The 25,043-nt window shown below is 42.4% G+C and overlaps 1 protein-coding gene across 1 annotated transcript in view; it reads left to right on the top strand.

Moving 5' to 3' along the window:
• Window positions 1-6,462: 6,462 nt before the first annotated feature.
• The window catches only part of LOC126470181 (pyruvate dehydrogenase (acetyl-transferring) kinase, mitochondrial), a 375,871-nt gene continuing 357,290 nt past the window's right edge, over window positions 6,463-25,043 (top strand). The window contains exon 1 of the mRNA XM_050097837.1: window positions 6,463-6,818. Coding sequence (XP_049953794.1) covers window positions 6,707-6,818 — 112 coding nt within the window. The 5' untranslated portion in view covers window positions 6,463-6,706. The remainder of the gene's footprint in view (window positions 6,819-25,043) is intronic.

The following is a 25,043-nucleotide window of genomic DNA, read 5'->3' as shown; positions in this document are numbered from 1 at the left end:
AAGGTTTATTTCCTGCTAGAAGTGACCACTCTTGTCTCAGTTTTGTTTTTGCATATTCACTATATAGTGCCACTTTCTGTCGCATATTATATTTATGAACTGTTTCATTTTTAAACAGTAGTTGGACTCCTCTACCCAATACTTTCTTAATGAAACTTGTAAATTCCAGAATGTATAAACAACGTAGTAACAGAATTTGTAAGTTCTTAACAGTGGCTTGCATGATCTGCTAGAGTTATAGTTTCTATGATTATTACAATTTTATTTTGGGCAATAAAGTAACTTCCGCTGACAGGTAAGTCGCCCCAAAAATTATACTGTACCTCAACACTGATTCCACTCGCATATGATGTAATTTTTTATATATATAATTTGTTATTTCATGCAGACAGTAAGAATTTTTCATGCAGTGGAAAAAATAATACTTAACATTTTATTGACGAAACTTATATGCTTGCCCAACTGCAGTTTTTCTTAGATGCATATTCCAACAAATTTGGTGCTGTTCACCGCGTGTAATTGTTTACCTGATAGCATGATGGTAGGGCTTAATGGGTGTATCCTTTTTGCAGTACATAAATGCACAGCTACCGTCTTCTGCATATATTGTAACGCTGTTTCTGAAGAACCAATCAGTGATGAGTGACATACAGGGTTTGATTTCATTCTCCAGTTCAATTACAGTCTTCCCTCTTATCAGAATGTTGCTGTCATTTGCAAATTGAATTCATTTTTGGTATTTGGCTGCTGATTTTATGTCATAATAAACAAGAGGAACAACATTTGACCTAGAATAGAACTTTAGGGTGCACTATACTTAACATTCTCTTCCTTTGAGTGGTAAATATGCATACTGGTTCCCTCTTGATAGTTAAGTTCCACTATTTGTTGTCTGTTTTGAAGGTATGATTGTATTCGTTTTTGTCCCACGTAAACACAATAATGTTCTTATTGAAGCAGTCATTGAATGATGACTGTTCTGCACAGCTGTACAAAGCTTGGTTACAAAATTAAGGAAAGGAAACGTTATGTTTGCGGCATCTATAACCTATTAGAGTCTTGACTAACTGAAAATAAAAATCAAGCAGTATTGTCTACGTAAAATCTTACTTTCCGATGTTCCTTCAGGGTATTTCAAATAGAAGACAGAATTTATCATAAAAATTTTAAAAGTGTGCTTTTAGAAATGTAGAAAGTATACTATAGTGATAATAAAGTGGTCTCCAGTTGTCAAGTATCTCATTATTTCCTGTAACTTAATGCATGCTGCCATGGTATCTCTTATACATTTATCTTACTTTCGTATAGACAAAGAAATATAGCTGAAAATGAATTCAAATATAGTTTTGGTCGTTCGTTTACTTTAGAATAACACTACCTCCTCATTTAACAATACTTTTATTTGCATGTTTGACACCCCCAAATGATTTCTGCCAGAAATTCGTTTTCGTGTTCCATATTTGTGAGACTGTTCTTTTCGTCAGCGTTTCTTTGAGCTCCTGAGCTAAAATCTGTACAGTTACATTTTCGCAAGCACAACGTATTTCTGTTGAAGCCATCTTGAATTCAATGCCAGTAGAAAATCAGAGAGTGCCTATGGAAACACCTGCAATTACCTCCAAGAACGATGGCGAGAGAATGTATGTGCAGGTTTCCGTTACCTGTGGAAACGCCCTTGTTTGGCAAGCTTTGCATGGCTCGCCGAAATTCGGGTAGCGCCAGGGTATTCGCGGCTTGGTGACGTAATTGTATCACAGAAAGGAACAGGTGAAAACGCTTGTCCACGCGCAAAGATCTATCTGCGAAAATGTCTGTGCACACATCTCGTATGCGCAGATGCGTCGCAGTGTATAGACAAGATCTGAGATGTGTGCAAACCTGGAAGCCAAAGTTGGAGGTTTGAGCATAACTACTCAAATGTGTGGGTGCAAATCACACTTTCGCAGACAGACCTGAGCGTATGGACAAGAGATCGCAGCAAATCAGGAACTCTAAACGCGTTTGAGTCAGCTATTTTTGTTTCTCGTCCTTGCGTGCGCGATGAATTCTAAAATGGTTAAAACGTGTCAGATCCTTAGAGAGTTTATTGCTGAATTTATTGAAATATGCAGGTGTATCGCCTAAAATTTGCACCGCAAATATTCTGAAAATGGAAAGTGCTATTGACGTGCGGTTTTCACAGAATGGATTGGTAGTAAGTGGCTCGTTGTATTAGACAATAAACAGATTGTAATAATACATAGAAAGTGTATTTTTATGCGAACATGCGCTTCTCTTAAAATGGAGCAATGCATATTGATATTAACAAACTAAAAGTTAGTTAAATTATAATGTCAGTGGTGTTTGTTGCAGAATTCAAGTGCGAGTCATTTACGAGATGTAATATTTTGAAATGTTCTCACACCGCCACTTGGTTTGTGCCATTCAACCTGCGTAGTTATTAGGTAAGATGTTACGTTTGCTTACAGTGTGCTTGTGTATTCTTTGAGTACATTACTAGTCATTTAATGTGTGACAGTCCAAGCAGTAGGATGTGAGTGGACGACGGGATTTACCAATACAGAAAAAGCCGACATATGGAGAGTGTAGGAAGAATGCAGATCGTTCTTGTACGGGGTATGCGGCAAGGTATCCCAATAATCGTCAACCATCTTGGCAATTATTCACCAATCTCTTCAAGTACACTACTGGCCATTAAAATTGCTACACCAAGAAGAAATGCAAATGATAAACGGGTATTCATTGGACAAATATAATATACTAGAACGGACATGTGATTACATTTTCACGCAATTTGGGTGCACAGATTCTGAGAAATCACTACCCAGAACAACCACCTCTGGCCGAAATAACGGCCTTGATACGCCTGGGCATTGAGTTAAACAGAGCTTCGATGACGTGTACAGGTACAGCTGCCCATGCAGCTTAAACACGATACCACAGTTCATCAAGAGTAGTGACTAGCATATTGTGACGAGCCAGTTGCTCGGCCACCATTGACCAGACGTTTTCAATTGGTGAGAGATCTGGAGAATGTGCTGGCCAGGGCAGCAGTCGGGCATTTTATGTATCCAGAAAGGACCGTACAGGATCTGCAACATGCGGTCGTGCATCATCTTGCTGAAATATAGGGTATCGCAGGGTAGAGCCACGGGTTGTAACACATCTGAAATGTAACGTCCACTGTTCAAAGTTCCGTCAATGCGAACGAGAGGTGACCGAGACGTGTAACCAATGGCACCCCATACCATCACGCCGGGTGATACGCCAGTATGGCGATGACGATTACAAGCTTCCAATGTGCGTTCACCGCGATGTCGCCAAACACGGATGCGACCATCATGATGCTGTAAACAGAACCTGGATTCATCCGAAAAAATGACGTTTTGCCATTCGTGCACCCAGGCTCGTCGTTGAGTACACCATCGCAGGCGCTCCTGTCCGTGATGCAGCGTCAAGGGTAACCGCAGCCATGGTCTCCGAGCTGATAGTCCATGCTGCTGCAAACGTCGTCGAACTGTTCGTGCAGATGGTTGTTGTCTTGCAAACGTCCCCATCTGTTGACTCAGGGATTGAGACGTGGCTGCACGATCCGTTACAGCCATGCAGATAAGATGCCTGTCATCTCGACTGCTAGTGATACGAGGCCGTTGGGATCCAGCACAGCGTTCTGTATTACCGTCCTGAACCCACCGATTCCATATTCTGCTAACAGTCATTGGATCTAGTTCAACGCGAGCAGCAGTGTCGCGATACAATAAACCGCAATCGCAATGGGTTACAATCCGACCTTTATCAAAGTCGGAAACGTGATGGTACGCATTTCTCCTCCTTACACGAGGTATCACAACAACGTTTTACCAGACAACGCCGGTCAACTGCTGCTTGTGTATGAGAAATCGGTTGGAAACTTTCCTCATATCAGCACGTCTTGGTGTCACCACCGGCGCCAACCTTGTGTGAATGCTCTGAAAAGCTTATCATTTGCATATCACAGCATGTTCTTCCTGTCGTTTAAATTTCGCGTCTGTAGCACGTCATCTACGTGGTGTAGCAATTTTAATAACCAGTAGTGTAGTTACGTGAAAGTGGTAATGTAACACCTAGACAACTTAACAGCAGGAAACAAGTGATGACACAAGATAGGGAAACCAACGTTCTTGCTGCTGTTGCATTTGATCCGCACATTTGCTCCCACGCAATGGCACGAGCCATGAGTCAGGCAAGTGTGCTACACATTCACCATCGACATAGGCTCCATCCCTATCACATCTCTCTCCACCAAGAGTAGCATGGAAACGATTATGAGAATAGTGTCAACTTCTGTACATGGACATTAAGACAGGATACTTTAAATGTATCTCGTTTAGTGATGAAACCACATTTACCAATCATGGTCAGGTAAACCACCGAAACATGCAATATTGGTCTGTTGACAATCCACTTTGGCTTCTTCAGGTGGAATGTCAGCGTCCATGGAGTGTAAATATGTGGTGTGGGATAGTGAACCGTCAGCTCACAGGTCCGTTTTTCAGACGGTCCACTGAACGCACGCAAGTATCGCAGCCTCGTAACAGACCGTCTTCCCCGGATGCTAGAAGACATTTCTCTGCAGAGTAGGGGGAACCTGTGGTACAAACATGATGGCTGTGCAGCCCATAATGCACGAAGTACTACAACATGTCTTCACGAATTGTTTCCAAATCGTTTGATTGGACGCAGAGGACCTGTACCTTGGCTCATTCCCCAGATTTGACACGTGTAGAATTTTTCTGAGGGGAAAGCTGAAAGACGCCGTCTACAGGGACATACCAGCTATACCTGATGATATGAACCGATGTGTTACTGCACTCTGCTCGGACATCTCCACTAACATGTTAGCATGTGTGCGGCAACAGTTCCATACCAGACTGGAAGCGTGTATTGCCGCTGCCAGTGGTCATTTTAAACATAAACTGTGATGGTCCCGTTACTGGTCAAAATCCGCAAACCAATACATGCACTTGTGTTGTTCTTTAGTGTGTGCTACCGCAGGTATTGTACAAGTATTGGTGTGAAAACTTTTCAAAATACGAATCTTGTAAACGACTCGCATTAGAATCTTGCAACAAACACCCCTGAAATTCTAATTTATCCTACTTTCAGTTTGTTAATGTCAACAGGCATTGTTCCATTTAAAAGATGTTTGTTTATACAAAAAATACACCTCCTAAGTATTATTACAATCTGTTTATTGGCTAACAATACGAGCCCCTGACTACCAATATATTCTATGAAAACTGCACTTCCACAATATTTGCGGTGCAAGTTTTAGGTGATTTACCCTGTATAGGATGCATGTGCATTTGTGGAAATTCAGGACCAAGGAATACAGCGATCAAAATAAGTAAACAGCTGCCTATAGTTTTTTTGTCAGCCCTGAAGATGTGTGGTCAGTGTGGCGGACTGTTACGTGGAGGACCTATTTTCAATTCTCAGTACTGCCACTCAGTGTGTCAGTACATTTACTCCCTAATGGAATATGTTGTTCATATTAAGAGTAAATTGAAGATAAACCGTAGAATTCACTACCACAATATTAAGAGTAAAACTTTTCATATAGACTGTGAATTCCTGTCTTGAGTTCTGAGCAGAGTTTTATATTCTGATCCAAAAATTTATTACAGGTTGTTGGTAGAATTCAGGCAGCGAATTGAAAATCACCAGATGCTCAGAAGCAAATTTAAAGAAACCTCATTGGTCTCTTCTACGGTTTCTATAAATGCATGGAGTGCAAAACACGTCTAAAAATGTAAACATATTACCTGTAATTGTGATAATTGGTACATAACTGAGATACTTTCTTGTATTAATGAAGTCCTCCTTCAGGACAGTGGATATACCTTCGCGCTGTATTATGATTTCTTCCAATGCTTGCTTGGACATTAGTGTCGAAATTTCTAAATCCTTGTAACTTATTCATGGTGCCAGGCAGGAATCGCAGTGTCGCTATGTCTGCAAGTCCATTCGCAAATAATTTCGCCAACCGTCGGATTCGCTGTATAACTCGCGGAGTAAATTGATATGTGAAAACTGCCGTCGCTTAATGAGCCACTAATTTTACCATTTAGATCGTTCTTTCTGCCTCGCACACTTTGTTGCAACTTATTATGGCTAGTTGCGAACATGGGTCACAAGAGAATTTCCTACATTACGATTGAAGTATCCAAGAGCAGCGGCTTCCAGCTGGAAGTTCTTTCCTTGACCGACAGATGGCGGGCTAGCTGTAGATTGAATCTGTGTCGCGTCGACGCGCCAGGCGGCGCTTTATTCCAGGCTCAGATATCTGCGCAGGTATATGCGCAGACATCGTTGCGCGTGGCCCGGGCTAAACAACCGTAAAGACTTTTTTCTTTCTGAGGAAACTCTTTGTATCCATCGTAGGAGTCTCTTCGTGTCCAAAGATTGTGTGTGGATTTTTTAAACCTGTGTTGTGTCGTGCTGCAAGGCAGACGCACTTGCCGTCGTTGATGTGATGTGATGCGTTTATCAGACGAGAGTGGAGGCTGTGTAGTTGTTACTGTAATGAGAACTTTAATAATTTGTGAGAACTTCTAGTAAAATTTGTTTTAATGCAATATATGCTGCCGCTTAGCGGTGGTAATTCATACTAGTCGCCTGTCACAACTATTTAATTTTTCATTCGCTTTGAATAACAAAAACAAAAATGAGATTGACAAGAAGAGTATTTAAAAACATGAGTAGCATAGCTAGTATGCTTGACTACTATTCACAGTTCAACCCGTCGCCGCTTTCAATTAAACAGTTCATTGACTTCGGTAAGTAATTCTTAGATATAATCATGTGTACTTCGTGTATTGAGATTACGTTTACACCGCATTCCTTTTATTTACACGCTTACTGTCATTTCTGTGTCGTTTCTTTTTGTGTATGCATCCAAATGTTCTTCACCTAAACTGAATGAAGTACTGTTTTGCTATGCGAGCTTCATAGGGCTCGCAGCATAAAAGTTCAATGAAACTTCTTAACATAATAAATGGGCAGCCTTCCTGAGCGATAGTAGGACAGTACGCTTCCTTATAAATGAGATACTTGTAGCATTTACTGTGCCAGAATGCATCAAGTGTGCTTATAGCTTCGCTGCTTTGCATTTTGTATATATTTGAGTTTTCAGTGATAAAATTGAGAATTTTTATGATGTAGAGCCTTCAGGTTTGTTTTTATGTCCTTGGAGTATAGCTAACAACAAATATGCATCTCTGGCAGTAACTTAATTTTCCATACAGTTTGACATGAAGTGCAAATAAAGAAATGACATTAGCGATAGTTTCGGGGGAGAACAGTCATAAAATTTTCGGTATGCTGCTGTTAATAACACCAACTGCCAATGGCTAGATGTCTTTATTTTTAATTTTGTATTTATTTGGTTTAGGATCCTACCGGGAATGTATTTATTCGAGTTTATCCTATGTCATACGTTACCATTACATGTTTTTCATACCAGATTTCTGATAACGTTACAAGTAGTGAATGATACATCAATTTGCCAAGAATTTTCGTTTGTATTTCTATTTACGGGCCGTAATTATGAAATTAAAGCAAAAATTATCCTACTGTATTCTGTGGCCACATACTCATGGATACATACATAATTTTTCTACACTTCGCGAAGAATTTATTTCAGTTTGCTTTTTGTATATATTCTGTCTAGTAACCCTTCCTGTCACCCAACAATTAAGTGCCCATTGTTGGAATAGGATGATGAAGCGTATGTACTGACGTATGAAGATGTCTTGCTGCAGTTGTACATAAAGTATACATTCCTTGGATTGTGAGACAGTTAGCTTACATCCACTGCACTTGCCTCCCACACTAGCTAATTTGATTTGTTCCTCTTTCACTGTAGATACCACTATTAAAGGCAGCATCATCTGATTTTACTGAGGCAGCCTTTTGTTATCTGTTGCTTACTGTACGTTTTATCACCTGGTTAGTTGGCAGTTAGTATGACAAATAACTCAGTAATTTATTCATCCATGGAACGTTTTACAATGATATAGACTCTATCAACTTAATACAAGGAAAACATGTGATCTGTAGAGACATCCAAGTACAGAACAGGTGGTCTGCCGTGGCCTTGTTGTAGGGACTATCTCAGCATTTGCCCGAAGCGATTCACGGAAACCTAAATCAGAGTGGCAGGACACGAATGAGCATCCGCCTTCCCGCATCTGAGGCCAATGTCTTAACAAATGCACGACCACATTTAAATATATCGAACGTACAGTACTCTTATGTTTGTGTAGACTTTTGTGTCCTGTATCATCTAAACAATCATTCTTTTTTTTTCATTTAATGTCTGATCAGTCTACCAGGACAACAATGGAACAATGTTTCTTCGAGCCAATTAAATGGTTTTTCTTCTTTGACGTACTTGTAATTCATTATCGGTTCCCGAAAAAGAAAATGACTCTCTATAACCATTTCAGTTTCATGGAAATCAGTGCCTTGTTTATTCTCCTGAGACCTTATGCACCTCAAGAATGGAATTCATCAGATAGCATAAAATAATGGTAGGAACATTTTGGTTTGATCGCTCGTGTTTAGTTTTTCTACTTCCATAACTAAGAAGTTACTGAATCCTTACATCTGCATTTCATACTCATCAAACCCTGCGTTAATGGGCGAAGAATGCCACCCTTTCTGTTATTCAGCTCGGTGACTTCTTGCTTGCTGTGAAACTTGTTTGATTCCCGGTCCCAATTCCTACTGATACACCAGTGAAAATTTCAAGATGTGAGTTGTCCCGGACCACGTCGCAGTATTTTGGTTAATCGAACGAGGCCCTGACCTGGACCGTGTTTAATTTCTTGCCTTTCATAGACTATTTACTATCGCAGGAGGACACAAACCCACGATGAGAAAAAGTAAAACACAGAGTTGTGTGTCAACGGTAGCTGAAGAAAGAAGCGGCGAATGCACCTGATGTGGATGGATATTAGTCTCTTGCCTGAACTCGCTATTTCTGATAGACCATTGGCCGGCGTGTATTTAGTAACAAGAAAATCTGATTTACGAGTATAATTTGAGTTCCAAAAGAAATTACTTTCGTTACCTCACCTCAGCTATGTGTCAATATCGCTTGTAACAACAGTTTCGTGAAATCGCAAGAATACAGTCATAGTCTTGTCTCTTGGCAGCGACGTTCAGAATCATCTCAATAATGAATGTGTGATAAACGGGTTGCGTAGTTGGGTAATTTTTAAAAGGCGTCCACAATGAATCCTGCATTGGTGAAACAAGTTAGTCGATTTGTATCGGCTTTGTTTTTGCATTCACTAGGCGAACGTGGCTACAGCTTTTTTGTGGGTTGTAGGAAAGTTGAATATATTCAGGAGAAATACGCCTGATTGTCACGGAGTTAAAAAAAGTAGATACCACTTGTTCTCCAGAAAGCAACATTTCCAATTCACGCTGTTGAGTTTATGTAATTTCTTTTCATTATTACGAGTGCACCTTTTGAAAGCGGTACATACACGAAAGCTAGCTTAACAGGAAATTTCAATTAATTTTACTTTTTTGAAACAATTCTCGCTACTCTCGTTGCTTTGAAGAGACCAGTAGATAATTTTTCCAAGTTACCGCTGGCCGCTAGGCACACTAGTCGTCCCACGGCAGCAAGTTCTTAAGCAGTAGAAAATCGCCCGTTTGCAGAGTGTTCAAGGTCACATACGACACAAGCAGAATTGTACTCGTGTGCCCTAGAACTTGGATCCTATTATAGCTAAATGAACGATGTTAATTTGATTCATACAATAAAACGTTGTGACAAAATAACCGACAGTCAAGTCTCGATCTTGGGAAAACAGCTTCAATTGCTCTTGCGACTTTTAGGTGGGTCTTCTTCCGCGCAGCGCTTTCCAGCGAGCAGTTTTCATCACACGCTTGCAGCGAAGAAACATCCTCCATTCTCTTGACAGAGGAACATTTTTAGGATATGAAAGACACCTCTTGTGTTAAAAGACCTGCTTGGTTTTGTGACTTAGTCAGGAAACCGTCATTTCTACTCCTCCAAATTGGTTGTTTCTTTAGCGTTCCGCCACGTTTCGAGGGCTGGTGTTTTATGCTACTCCATCAAAAAGCGTTCTGTTACTACTTCTTACACTGATGTGTTTTTCTGAGGTATCAGTGGAGGACGTCTATGTGAGTGGATACCTCGAGGCTCTGTCTAAAACTGTGCACCATCTGTAAGTGACAGGGTTGAGGACAACTTCTGCTAGCACTAAAAAATATATGTGAAATCTTATGGGACTTAACTTCTAAGGTCATCAGTCCCTAAGCTTACACACTACTTTAGCTAATTTATCCTAAGGACAAACACACACACACCCATTCCCGAGGGAGGACTCGAACCGGGACCAGCCTCACAGTCTATGACTGCAGCGCCTGAGACCGCTCGGGTAATCCCGCGCGGCTCTGCTAGCGCTGGAGACATATCCTCCAATTACTGAGCCGCTGTCGCCATAGCGAAAACTTTAACGCCAAAGTGATTTCCATTAATTATTTTTTTACTATGTCATCTCTTGAGCTAATCAACAGTCACAGCGAAGCCTATAGGGGCCGAAATATCGAATCTAGGCAAGCAAAATGAGATTGACTTTTCCGCTGGAGCCACAGTTTAAGAAGGAATATAGCCGGCCGCTGTGGTCGAGCTGTTCTAGGCGCTTCAGTCCGGAACCGCGCTGCTGCTACGGTCGCAAGTTCGATTCCTGCCTTGGGCACGGATGTGTGTGATGTCCTTAGGTTAGTTATGGTTAAGTAGTTCTAAGTCTAGGGGACTGATGACCTCAGAAGTTAAGTCCCATAGTGCTGAGAGCCATTTTTTTTTTTTTTTTAATATTGTGTCCAGATGACGGTATGTTCCGGCTGGAGATCAGACATGAGTATAACAAATTATTACGCAGGGAAAGTTTACGGAACCATACGATTAATGCTGTTACACTTAAAACGTTGCATTTGACCCCACTTTCTAAGTGATATTTAACATTTGCGTACATTTCGAATACACCTCTGTGTAATGCGAAATCGACCTAAAGATATTATGACAGGCGGATCCGCCAGTTAGAAGGAGGCGAAGAGTATTGTGTTGTTAGTAGAGACACAGTAACAGCAGAATAGGTGGGTTAGGAGAGATCACTGATTTCTAACATGGACTAGTCATTTGATGTCACCTGAGTAACAAATCCATTAGGGACAATTCAGTCCTTCCATAATTCCCCCAAGTCAACTGTTGGTGATGTGATTGCGAAACGGAAACTCGAAGGAACACAAAGACAGGTGGACCTCATGTACTGACGGACAGAGACCATCCAATGTGGTTTGCAAAACACCCACACATGAAATCAGCGGAATGAATCACTCTTGAATTCCAAAGAGCCACCACAGTCCAGCTAGCATAATGACTGTGCGCAGAGTGTTTAAAAACCAATGTGGTACAATTGTCGAGCAACTCATAAGCCACATATTTATGTAGTCAACGCCAAGCAACGCTTAGCGATGCTACTCGACAGTGGATGACTGGGATCGAATGATTTGGTACCATAATCAGGCTGTACCCTGTGACAATTCCATGGAAGGGTTTGGGTTTGACGAATGCCTGGAGAACATTACCTGCTATCATGTGTAGTGTCAACAGTGAAGAACGGAGGAAGCTGTGTTGCGCTATGGGATTACTTATTGTGGTTAGGGTATGGGCCCCTTATTGCACTTAATAAGACGCCAAACGCTAAAGAATATGAACATATTGTACAGCATTGTTTTGCAAACAGTAGTGTTACAAAGCAACATTTGTGAAGCAATGATTTGTGGACGATAAAATTCCTAACAAGGACTGGCCTGCCTTAGGTCCCAATCTGAACCCAATGGAAAAACTTTGGAATGAACTACATCGTCGATTTCGCTCCAAAATCCGGCGTCCAACATCCCTACCGTCTCTGGTTTTAGCTCTTGAGGAACCGTGAGCTGCCATTCCCCCACCAGCATTTAGACATTTCATTGAAAGTGTCCTCGGCAGAGTTCAAGCCCTCATAAAGGCAAAGGGTGGACACATCCCATGTAATGTCCTGTAATAGGTGTCCGAATACTTTTTATCAGATAGTTTACCTGAATAGTTCATTATTTTTATGACTGTGATTCTTGAACTAATTGACCACTGGCTCATAAGGTTAAACCACTTAGACTGCACATAAATGTGGTAAACATTGTCGCTTGTATTAGCGCAGTTTTGTACAACGACTCCAAGAATCCAGTTTCGCAATTAATATGTCGAATTCTTGAGACTTACAACACCGGAAAAGAGAAGAATAGCTGGCAAGCGACAGGAACTGACAAGTACATCAAACCAAACAGCGCGCAAAGACTCTATTTGCTAAAGACGAATCAGAAATAATGTCGGCCTATAGAATGAGTAACAGCCCTAATCATCTACTAATGTTCTTCAGTAAGGGAATTTGCCGAAATAATTATACGTATGGAGACAGCCTGTTTTCTATACCTAAGCGTGCCACAGCAAATCTGAGTCACCGTTAGTGATTCTTCATTTCATATTTCAAAGTTATCAAAGTATTTTCGAACAATATTATTATGGTGAAGCATTAGGCGTTCCCTTTTCGTTACAACTATTAAGATTTTTTACCTTAATTACTGTTTGACTTTAGTATATTTTGTTTGTGTCACTCTTAAGACGTCTTAACCGAATTTTTACTACCACTGTCCACGCACCCCCCTAATCCACAACCCCCCTCCAACCTTCTAATCCCATCAACTCTGCATATACACTATGTGATCAAAAGTATCCGGACACCTAGCTGAAAATAGCTTAAAAGTTCCTGGCGCCCTCCATCGGTAATGCTGGAATTCAAGATAATGTTGGCCCACCCTTAGCCTTGATGACAGCTTCCACTCTCGCAGGTATACGTTCAGTCAAGTGCTGGAAGGTTTCTTGGGGAATGGCAGCCCATTCTTCACGGAGTGCTGCACTAAGGAGAGGTATCGATGTCGGTCGGTGAGGCCTGGCACGAAATCGGCGTTCCGAAATATCCCAAAGGTGTTCTGTGGGATTCAGGTCAGGACTCTGTGCATGCCAGTCCATTATAGGGATGTTACTGTCGTGTAACCACTCCGCCACAGGCCATGCATTATGAACAGGCGCTCGATAGTGTTGAAAGATGCAACCGCCATCCCCGAATTGCTCTTCAACAGTGGGAAGCAAGAAGGTGCTTAAAACATCAGTGTAGGCCTGCGCTGTGATAGTGCCACACAAAACAACAAGGGTTTCAAGCCCTCTCCATGAAAAAATGGTTCAAATGGCTCTGAGCACTATGGGACTTAACATCTATGGTCATCAGTCCCCTAGAACTTAGAACTACTTAAACCTAACTAACCTAAGGACATCACACAACACCCAGTCATCACGAGGCAGAGAAAATCCCTGACCCCGCCGGGAATCGAACCCGGGAACCCGGGCGTGGGAAGCGAGAACGCTACCGCACGACCATGAAAAACACGACCACACTATAACACCACCGCCTCCGAATGTTACTGTTGGCTCTATACACGCTGGCAGATGATGTTCGCCGGGCATTCGCCATAGCCACACCCCGCCATCGGATCGCCACATTGTTTACCTTGATTCGTCACCCCACACAACATTTTCCCACTATTCAGTCGTACAATGTTTACGCTCCTTCAACCAAGCGAGGCGTCGTTTTGCATGTACCGGTGTGATGTGTGGCTTGTGAGCAGCCGCTCAACCATGAAATCCAAGTTTTCTCACCTCCCGCCTAACTGTCATAGTACTTGCAGTTGATCCTGATGCAGTTTGGTATTATTGTATGATGGTCTGGATAGATGTCTGCCTATTACACATTACGACCCTCTTCAACTGTCTGCGTTCTGTGTCAGTCAACAGACGAGGTCGGCCTGTACGCTTTTGTGCTGTACGTGTTCTTTCACGTTTCCACTTCACTATCACTCGGAAACAGTGGACCTAGGGATGTTTAGGAGTGTGGAAATCTCACGTACAGACGTATGACACAAGTGACACCCAATCACCTGACCACGTTCGAAGGCTCCGAGTTCCGCGGAGCCCTCCATTCTGCTCTCTCACGATGTCTAATGACTACTGAGGTCGCTGATATGGAGTAACTGTCAGTAGGTGGCAGCACAATGCACCTAATATAAAAACGTATGTTTTTGGGGGGTGTTCGGATACTTTTGATCACAAAATGTAACTAAATTTCATGTGTTGTGTGTTGGATAATCAAGAGAGAAAAACAGCATTTACCGTGTAGAAGATAAAAGGAAAGCGGTCGGTTCACACAACCACCTGAGGGATTGAACAGAGTTATATAAAATTAAAGCAATGGTACAGTTTAACGGTGTTTACACATATACACATTACTATCACAGTTTGCCACTTCCAGAAGATGATTAATCCATAGTCTGGTATTTACCTCAGTAACCAAGAGATCACCCACGAGAGTCGCTTACTGTAAAGCAGTATTTCGCCCTGCATTTCTTCATGAAGTGTGTCGAAACAGTTTATCTACTACCAGATTTATCCCTTCCCCCACCACCCAACATTTACTTTTAATCGACCTCACGGCCATTGCACTGGGAAAAACTGCGTGTACACGTTTGAATATCTCTTTTCATCACTGCAGCCTATGTGCGCTATTTGTTAGTGTGGGAAGGGCCATAAATCTTCTTTGAAACCTCTGTGGAGATACATTCTTAGATTTTTTTAAGTGTCCACGTCACATCCTGCGTCATAATCGTGTTGTAGCTTTTCCAGATGATTAAGTATTTTTCATGTTTTGCTCCATAGTTTATGTGAGGGAGGTCGAATTGGCAATGCAACACTTTTTTGTGAAAGCAGGTTGGTTTTATTGGGGTTTCCAATATACCATGTTATTCTCCATTCTTTCGGTGACAAAACCCTGTTTTTCAACATAATGTCCATTCAACGCGACGGCCTTAACTCCAACTTACTGGCTGGTTGCCTGCACGGTAACACTCTACTAGTCGACGTCGGACCCAACGTCGTGCTACATCAATAACCTCCCCAAAATCTACGCACTGTTTCCAACGAAGTGCATCCTTAATTGGGCCAGACAAATAGAAGTCGGAAGGTGCAAGATTGGGGCTATAGGATGGATGAGGAAGAATGGTCCAGTGATGTTCTGTGAGCTCCTGTCGGGTGCACAGAGTTGTGTTAGCCTTGTCATGGAGAAGGAGAAGTTCGTTTGAACACGCTGAAGACGCTTCTGTTAGGCGGCGAAGAACTTAAACCGGGCACACACCTTTGAGTACCCTAACTTGTGGATAAGTGTGTCAGCACTACCAATAGAGACGTCCAGTTGTGCAGCGAGATGTTTGTGATCCGTCTATGACCCCGAATGAGAATGTCCGCACGTACCAACATTGCAGGAGTCAGCTGTGTGCGGCCGGCCGGCGCGCAGGAGGGGGGGGGGGGGGGGGGAGATTAGTGTTTAACGTCCCGTCGACAGCGAGGTCATTAGAGACGGAGCGCAAGCTCGGGTGAGGGAAGAATGGGGAAGGAAATCGGCCGTGGCCTTGCAAAGGAACCATCCCGGCATTTGCCTGAACCCGGGTTCGGTTCCCGGCGGGGTCAGGGATTTTCTCTGCCTCGTGATGACTGGGTGTTGTGTAATGTCCTTAGGTTAGTTAGGTTTAAGTAGTTCTAAGTTCTAGGAGACTGATGACCGTAGATGTTAAGTCCCATAGCGCTCAGAGCCATTTGAACCATTTGCGTGAAGCGATTTAGGGAAATCACGGAAAACCTAAATCAGGACGGCCGGAGACGGGATTGAACTGTCGTCCTCCCGAATGCGCGCAGGAGATCGGACAGGTTTGCGCGGCCTTGTTGCGATGATCAAAGACGCCTCGCCCAATAACTGACCATGCTTTTTTTCACTGCCAGTTCTTTGTAGACATTCTGTAAGCACCTATGAATATTTGCGATGCTCTGTTTTGCCGCCTAAGAAAACTAAATGACAGCTCCCTGCTTGGAACGCACCTTCGTTACAGATGTCATTTTGAAGGCTACGTACAGCGCTGCTACTTATCGGAACTTTATAAACTGTAGGGGCTGAAGCAGGAATTTTCCACAATGTCCCACAGCAAATCCCGCATTTTTTTTTTCAACAGAAATTGGCCGAGACAGAAAGTGTTGCATTACTTGTTGAACGCTCCTCGTATATTAAAAATAAAGTGACCTAAGCTGCTTTCATTACTTTCTTCTGCAGAATCTGAAAAAATTAAACAAAAGTCTTTACAGCAGCTTTGCCGTATTTCAAAATACCTGTAAGGAAAATGTCACCGATTTGTGTGCGTGGAGCTTCCCAGTAGCGTTCTCTTGCCGACGAAGTAAAGTTGTCACATCTATGCAGACCTTGTGAATTAGCTTCATTACCATGGATCATACAGAGACGAAAGGTCTCGGGAATGGCACAGATGTATGTTTTGTGAGCTATTTTTGTTGTGTAGGAACGCTATAACGTCGGACGCTCCGTGAGAACGTACGCGGGTGATACTGTTTTCTGTAGGGAGTCCCAACGCAAGACAAGTATGGCGCGAAATGCGGAAGAAATGCAGAAGCCGAAATACATATTAATTTTAGATTTCAAGGTTGGCGGCCAGTCACCAGAAACGACTACTACTAATAATATATAGTAGTGCTTGCAAAGCTGCCTAAAATGGAACAAATACATAAAATAATTGTGGATGAGGCAGATGCGAGTCTGAGACTGAGTGGAAAAATCGTTAAGGGAGTATAATCAGTCTATGAAGGATGTAGCCTACAAAACCCGCGTTCGACCAAACACTTGAGTATTATCCGGCAATCTGGGGTCTTTATCACGTAAAAACAATACAAGACACAGGGAGACCCAAAGAACAACAATGCACTTCGTCTCGGGTTCGTCTTGGTGATGCTCGTCCAACTCCCGTGACATTTAAGCCTGCAAAAGAGATGCCATGCTCCACCGTGACCGCACGTTGTCAGAAGAGTCGAGCAACATATCACTTCCTCCACCGTGTATCATCCTAAAAGACAATATCTGTAACATTGGAGAAATTGGAGTTTGCCATTTATGTTACTGGCATTCGCCTTCCCGCCATTGGAACTAGAAAGATGATGGCAGTCATAACTCAAGTACCTGCCACCACTTGCCTTAAGGCCCCTTTTGTAGTGTAGAAGTAGATGTAGAAGTCACACTAAAGCAAATCGGGTAATTAATACACTTTTCGAACGTGAATACTTGCAATTCGGGTAGTCTGTGCCTGGTTTTTGGAAATATCACTGTTTTTGTGGCGTCTGCAGCGAATATTACGTATTTTATGAAATAATGTTCAACCAGAGACTTCGGAATAAAGGTGTTCCTCAGAAAGAATGTCACCAAATCCGCGAACTGAAAGTGAACGGAAGTTTGCAAGGCAAAACACAGATCCATCAAAATAATAGTGTAGCAGCGGACGGTAACTCCCGTGAACGCTCTGTCATGACATCTTTTCAGAGCATGCTGAAAAGTAATGCCTCCGAATTTTTTATGTGAAAACTCAAAAGCTTTTTAAATGAAACATATTATTAACACTTTACAAATTTATCCTTCGTGTCTACATATATGCAGTCCTCTGCCGCTACAGGGTCCGAATTGTAGGGTGTAACAAGGCGGTATGTAACGTAACTGTGTCGGTGCATGAGAAACAGCATGTCCTGGTTATCGAGTTTCGAATAGTTCGTTCACGCATGGCGCACCCTTTCCTTCATCATAACAGTGGAAGACCGCACATGAATCTCACGCCCTGGGTTCGTCGTCATCGGCCATCCTCCGTAGAGTCCCGACTTGGCTCCGCCCGATTTTCATGTTTCCAAAACTTAAAGGACATCTGCGAGGACTTCACTTTGATAATGATGATGGGACGCAAGCAGAGGTGAGGGTGTGACGATATCAGTAAACTGGTCTCTCGTTGAGAGAAATGTTTTTGTCGTCAGGGTGGCTATATTGTGAAACAAATACGTAGACATGATGAATAAATATGTAGAATGTTACTAAAGTTTGCTTTATTTAAAATTTTTAATAGTTTTCTCAGAAAAAATTCTGAGGCATCACTTTTCAGCACGCCGTCGTAAAAAGTCGGGCACAGATAAAATCAACATGCACGGGTAGGGCTGAACTAATTTGGTGAACTTAAATGACGTTAACATGGGTGATGCAGTAAGATTCACGAGTTAAAAGAAATGTAAAACACACACACACACACACACACACACACACACACACACACACACACAAAATTACGATGAACGTAGCTAAGCAGTTACGTGAGAATGATGTACGATCCTTTCATCATGTATTTACTTCGTTTGCTGCATGTGCTGTCTTGTCTACATCGAAACGCCTTGGGTGAGTCTTCGGAGCGCATCAGTTTTACGGACTATTTCAGTCGCTAGGATGCTTTCTCGCTTTTTTAATCCTCATAGTTTCATTCTTAAAGATCGTAGGATGGCCATAGGAAACTCTCAGGCTGACATACTGTTGGATTCGTGGATTTTGGTCGGTCTTGAAGATGTTCTCATGTGGAACACTCAACGATTTTAAAAATACGGTCATAGGTATCCTGTTGCGGTGTTGCATGAATTGTACATTCCTATATACACGTTGTCTTAATACGTTAAAAGATCGAAGTGAGACAAGGATATGCCACCCTCGTTCGGTTCGATGATTGATTTCCTTAAAATTCTGCATGTCGCAATTCCGGTCCGCACTGTAGATTTTTCGTTAAAACTTCGGGATAACAGCATAATAAGTGTTTCATATTCATGTGTAATTTAATTATCCATGTATTTAATACAATGATTACACAGAATATTATAATTGTTACACAATAGTTAAATAACAAGTCTGAACAGTCGATAGTCGCTTTATGGCCGGCTGGGCCAGCTACGAAATCACTTTACGCCGTTTTCTCATTTTCTTTTCGACACTGTCGTAACTCTCACAGTCGCTCGCCAGTGGACTTTTTAGGTTTTTGGATTCCTTTCAGTGGCATTTTTCCTATGACTTCAGATTTCTATAATACCGAGCATACCGACAGGTCATATAAGATGACATCTTTCATTATTTTGTAAATTTCAATTTAATACCGCTCTTATTTTATATTCTGGTGGATATTTTTATTTTCTCACTTTGGTTGTCAGTAGTGCTCCGCAAACCCTTCACAATGACACTCGAATCAATGTCCTAGGTAAACGCGTTTCCATTCTACACCAATTTATAGTTCGTAAAAATGTCGCTGGTACGAGACGTCACAGGCTAAACAAATAATGCGCGATGACACATAAAGACATGACCTATCCATAGTGAGCTCAAACATTGTTTACGCATTATTAGAATCGTAGTTATTAGCGATTCAGATCCGACGGTATTTTGTCACACGGGGAAATTTCATCGACACTTGAATAAACGTTTTCACGATTAATGGGAGATATTCACATTTAACCTGATCAGTCTGTTTAACAGCAAAGACGTGGAATATATCGCAAAGGAAGTTACACTTGGCCATCTTGCTAATAGCTTTTGTTTATGTTCGTGATCGTATTCATAATGAAAAGGATTTGATACATCACATAGGGCAAGGTGGCACACTGGTTAATGCTTTGGCTGGGTTTATATTATTTGAGCCCGAAGGTGTAGTGGTAAGATGCTGGAGTCTTATGCGGAGGGATGTTGGTTCAATCCCTGTCCTGCCATTCAGATTTATGTTTCCCGTGAGTTCTCTAGACAGCTTAACGTAAACGACAAGATGGTTCCTTGAAAAAGGCACCACTAGTTTTCTTCTCCATCCTTCTCCTCCCGGGCTTGCTTCTCCTCTAATGAACTCGTCGGCGGAACATAAAAACATAATCGCCCTTCCTGTTTGACTCTTATTCATCAGGAGAGAGAGACTCAAATCCCTTCCTGACAACGTCCTGTTTTCGTATTTCCCGTAGAACACTTGAGGCGAAAGTTAAGGTCGTTCACTAACAAGATGACGTGTGGTACCTATCCTCAATCTTTGCCAACGAAGTAAATGTTTGATTTATGTTTTCAGTGTGGAAGAGGCGTTAAAATCGAATCTCCCTTCCAAAATCCCATACTGTGTCATGTTTTAACGAACAGGCCACTATTCTAATGTTTTAACGGTGAATACAGTATCAGTTATTGTAAATTCTCTGCAAGATGATAGCCTTGTTATTTGGTCCCATGGATAGCGAGGTGGTCACTGATCGAACGTAACTTCAGTTTATCAAGGATGACAAAGGGAACTATCACTGCTTACATAAAGGAACGCAGGAAAAGTTTTAGGGTTGGTGTGACGTTCAGTGGAACAGTGGAAAATCTCAGCTCGCATTTTAGTCCCTTCGTTATGGAATACGAGTATAGCCGCCGCTACATGTTTTAGCGATTTCGAGCTTCTAGCCTATTTTTCTCTGTTGAAGAAATCGCCTACACAATAAAGGGCTACTACAAACGATTCATTAGTTTTCAAAACTATATATTTTCCAAAGTATTAAATGTACAAATATGATTGATGCGTGAATAGAACCGTACTCACCACGTTTGCATTTTGCACTGCAAATTTCTACGGGTTCCCGCTCTGGTCACATGAAACACGTCCAAGCGGTGGTAAAGTTCGTTCCATACCTTATGCAGCGCGATCCTGTCGGTGGTCATCACAGCAGCATTGATGTATTCTCTGAGCTGTTCTAGCGTTCTTGGCAGTGGCGGTCCGTAAACACGGTCATTAATGTACCCCAAAGGAAAAAGTCACAAGGCGACCTGGGTGTCCAAGGGAACAGAACCACATCATTTTCACCAATCCAGCAATGCGGAAATTCGTCGTTTAGGTAGCGACGAACATCGATGCTCCAATGAGGAGGTGCCCCGTCTTGTTGGAAGACGAAATTCTCGGAATCAGTAGTTAGTTGTGGAAACAACTACAACCACAGCTGCAACATATCAAGGGTCTGTGACACTGCACAGAGAACAATAGTGTAACCTTCGCCAGATCTCGTTCATGCGCCACATTTTCACGAGGATTTTCAGTGCCCTGTACACTCACATTATGGCGATTAATCTTTCCAGGTAAAAGGAGGGTTGCCTCGTCGCTGAATATCAGCTTGGAGGCAAAAAACTATTTCCTTTCTTTGACGTCATTTTGTCAAGGCACTGCACTCCCAGCGCCAGCTGCTAGGGCACATTGCAAACTAGGCGAGTTTCTTTTTATGCATCAGTTATATTTGTACATCTAATATTTTGACAAATATAGAAGCTTGAAAACAAATACATCGCGTATAGTAGTCCTGTATCATGTGACGTGTTCAACATTAACACAACTAAGAAGAAGTTGAGCTTATCCATTATGGATATTTTAGAAGCGTGTCTGTTAATTGAATGTAAATACAAAAAAAAAAAAAAACTGCAATCTGTTTGCTTTTAAAAGTTTCGCTATCACATTGTAATTGCAAACAGATTTTGTGAAAGTTGTGAAGTGATGTACCAACTGGCCATCAAACTGGAAGCAGACAGGTGGACACCAACAGAAAAAAGCCGCCCACACTGTCGCAAGCCAGCGCCCAACATTATGCTAGAAATAGTGATGTGACTTCCAGAAAACCATCTGAAGGTGAACCTGAAAACTGGTTCATTGTATAATAAATAACTATTCTAAAAAGTAACTGGTTGCAGTTTTTTGTATTTACATAAGAAAAAGTGATTAGGGATACAGAGAAAATGTCATTTTGAACTTCGAGTTCGTTCCCTCTGAAAGTGAAATACATAGTGAACCTTCTCATGTTTCATAGTAGGTCGGAATCGTGCTTTTAGTTTCCCATTAGTGTGTGTAGCCATATTTTTCTGTAATAAATTATCAGAGCCTAACTGCCGGTTTTCCACAGATATATATCAAATCCTGTATGCAGTGTGCCATCTTCAGGACTTATCTCACGTTCGGAGGCTTTGAAAGAATTTTTGTCACCGTAAGAAGGCAGGATAGCAGGGTTGGTGAACACAGTATTCCTGCAGGCGAATGGACGAGAGCACTCTTTATGATAATGCTGCAGAAACGAGCACGTTAAGCCAAGGCGTTCGTTGCTGCGTTTACTAATTCTAGATGCAAATATCAATAAATTAACACCACTTCGGCTCGTTAGAGCGTTAGGAAACTGTCGCATACCTATAGGGTCGTTTAGCGTAGATTAGGTCATACGTTACCTGTCCGCATAGTGCAGGACACTGTGTGCCTTCTGAGACAGCATTCGATGGCTTTTGCGTTGAGAAATTCCAACCTTGGACGACCCTTTTTGTTGAATAAGAGAATCACGTAGTCTTAGCTTGCTGGTTTCGTTCTGTGCTTTAAAATGAATACAAACTGTTTTTCAGATATCGACTTCTAAATATTACGTAGTATATACTATTAACTATACCGACGGAAGAAAAATCGCAAAACGATAAAATAATTAATGTATAGTAATGAAATTTTGGTAATACGTTTGTTAGGTAACATATTTTAGTGATTAACATTTTGCCGGCCGGAGTGACCGAGCGGTTCTAGGCGCTACAGTCTGGAATCGCACGACCGCTGCGGTCGCAGGTTCGAATCCTGCTTCGGGCATGGATGTGTGTGATGTCCTTAGGTTTTTTTTTTTTTTTTTTTTTTTTTTTTTTTTTACGAGGGCCACCCGTCGGGTAGACTGTTCGCCTGGTGCAAGTCTTTCGATTTGACGCCACTGCGGCGACTTGCCCGTCGATAGGGATGGAATGATGATGATTAGGACAATACAACACCCAGTCCCTGAGCGGAGATAATCTCCGACCCAGCCGGGAATCGAACCCGGGCCCTTAGGATTGAGAGTCTGTCGCGCTGACCTCTCAGCTACTGGGGGCGGACAGTTAGGTGTAAGTATTTCTAAGTTCTAGGGGACTGATGACCTCGGAAGTTAAGTCCCATAGTGCTCAGAGCCATCCCAGGATTAACATAGCAACATCACAGGTTAACGTAAGCGCGAGATAAACCATTGCAAATGTGAAATGGTGGTACACTAATAACCGGTGTTATAGTCAGAATGTTGAATGCAAGCATGCAAACGTACATGCATTGTGTTGTACAGGTGCCGGAATCACTTTGTGAGATGGAGTTCCGTGACTGTTACACTTAATCGGTTAATGCTGGTTGTGGATGAGGCTGGAGTGTTGTCCGATGATGTCCCATGTGTGTTCGATTGGAGAGAGATCTGTTGATCAAGAACGTCAAGGCAACATGTCGAAACTCTGTAGAGTATGTTGAATTACAACAGCGGTATGCGGATGAGCGTTTTCCTGTTGGAAAACACGCCCTGGAATGCTGTTCGTGACAGAACAACATGTCGAGTCCCCAGATTTATGGATAAATTTGCAGTCAGGGTGCGTGGGATAACCACGAGAGCGCTCATGCTGTCACACGAAATCACACCCCAGACCGTAACTCTAGGTGAAGCTGCAGTGTGTGTAGCACGCAGATAGGTTGGTTGCAGGCCCTCAACTGGCCTCCTAACCAACACACGGCGTTCACTGGCATCGAGTCAGAACCAGCTATCATCAAAAAATACAACAGACCTCTATCCAGCCCTCCAATGAGCTTTCGCTTGAGACCACTGAGGTCGCAAATGGCGGTGATTTGGGGTCAGTGGAATGTGCGCTACAGGGCGTCTCGCTCGGATCTGTCCTAGAAGTAACCGATTTGTAACAGTTGCCAACTGCTGCTCAGATTGCTGTTGCAGATGCTGCACGATGCGCCAAAGCGATAGGTTGAACACGATGATCTTCGCTCTCGGTAGTACGACGTGGCCGCCCAGAGCGCGGTCATCCCGTGACCACCGTTGCCTGAATGACATACAGTGGCTACATCTCTGCCACGTTTTCCGCGGTATTGCAGAAGGAACATCCATCTTCTCGTAGCCCTATTTCTAGACCTCGTTCAAACTCAGTAAGATGTTCATAATGGCGTCTTTGTTGCCTTAAAGACATTCTTGACTAACATCAACTCACCACGTTAAATATCAAAGCTAACAATCGCTCAAGACCGTTAAATCGTGTATTTGAAACAGACCCGATTTTATTTGCATGCACTTAGTGCCGCGACTGGCGCGAAATTTGGATATACATCATCCTTCAGATGTAGAAACACGCCTACTAACTTCCGTTTAATGTCGCACAACCCCTTCTCTGTGTTACGACTGTTTTTCCGTCAGTGTGTGTCTGAATCTGCATCTACATACATACTCCGCAAGCTACTGTATAGTGAGTAGCGGAGGGTACCTTGCATCACTACTAGTGATTTCCTTTCTCGCTCCACTCGCAAATGGAGCGAGGGAAGTACGATTGTCTCTATGCCTCCTCAAGAGTAGTAATATCTCTTATCTTGTCTTTGCGATCCTTACGCGAAACGTACGTTGCGAGCAGTAGAATAGTTCTGCAGACAGCTTGAAACGCCGGTTCTCTAAATTTTATCAATAGCGTTTCGCGAAAAGAACGTCGCCTTCCCTCCATGGATTCCCATTTGAGTTCCTGAAGCATTTCCGTATTATTCGTGTGTTGTTCTAACCTAACTGTAACAAATCTAGCAGTCCTCCTCTGAATTGCCTCGATATCTTTCTGTAATCCGACCTGTTGCGGATTCCAAACATTTGATCAGTACTCAGGAATGGGTCGCACTAGCGTTTCTTTTCTAGATGAGCTACATTTTCCTAAAATTCTCCCAATGAACCAAATTCGACCATTCACCTTCCCTACTACTGCCCTTACGTACTCTTTCCATTTCAGATCGATTCGCAACGTTACGCTTAGATACTTAATCGATGTAACTGTGTCAAGGAGCACATCACACCTATTGCATTCGAACATTAGAGAATTGTTTTTCCTACTCATCTGCATTAACTTACA

The sequence above is a fragment of the Schistocerca serialis genome, chromosome 3 (assembly GCF_023864345.2).
Source record: "Schistocerca serialis cubense isolate TAMUIC-IGC-003099 chromosome 3, iqSchSeri2.2, whole genome shotgun sequence".
NCBI classification, from domain to species: domain Eukaryota; kingdom Metazoa; phylum Arthropoda; class Insecta; order Orthoptera; family Acrididae; genus Schistocerca; species Schistocerca serialis.
The sequence above is the reverse complement of the archived record's forward strand: the minus strand, read 5'-3'. Positions and strand labels throughout refer to the sequence as shown.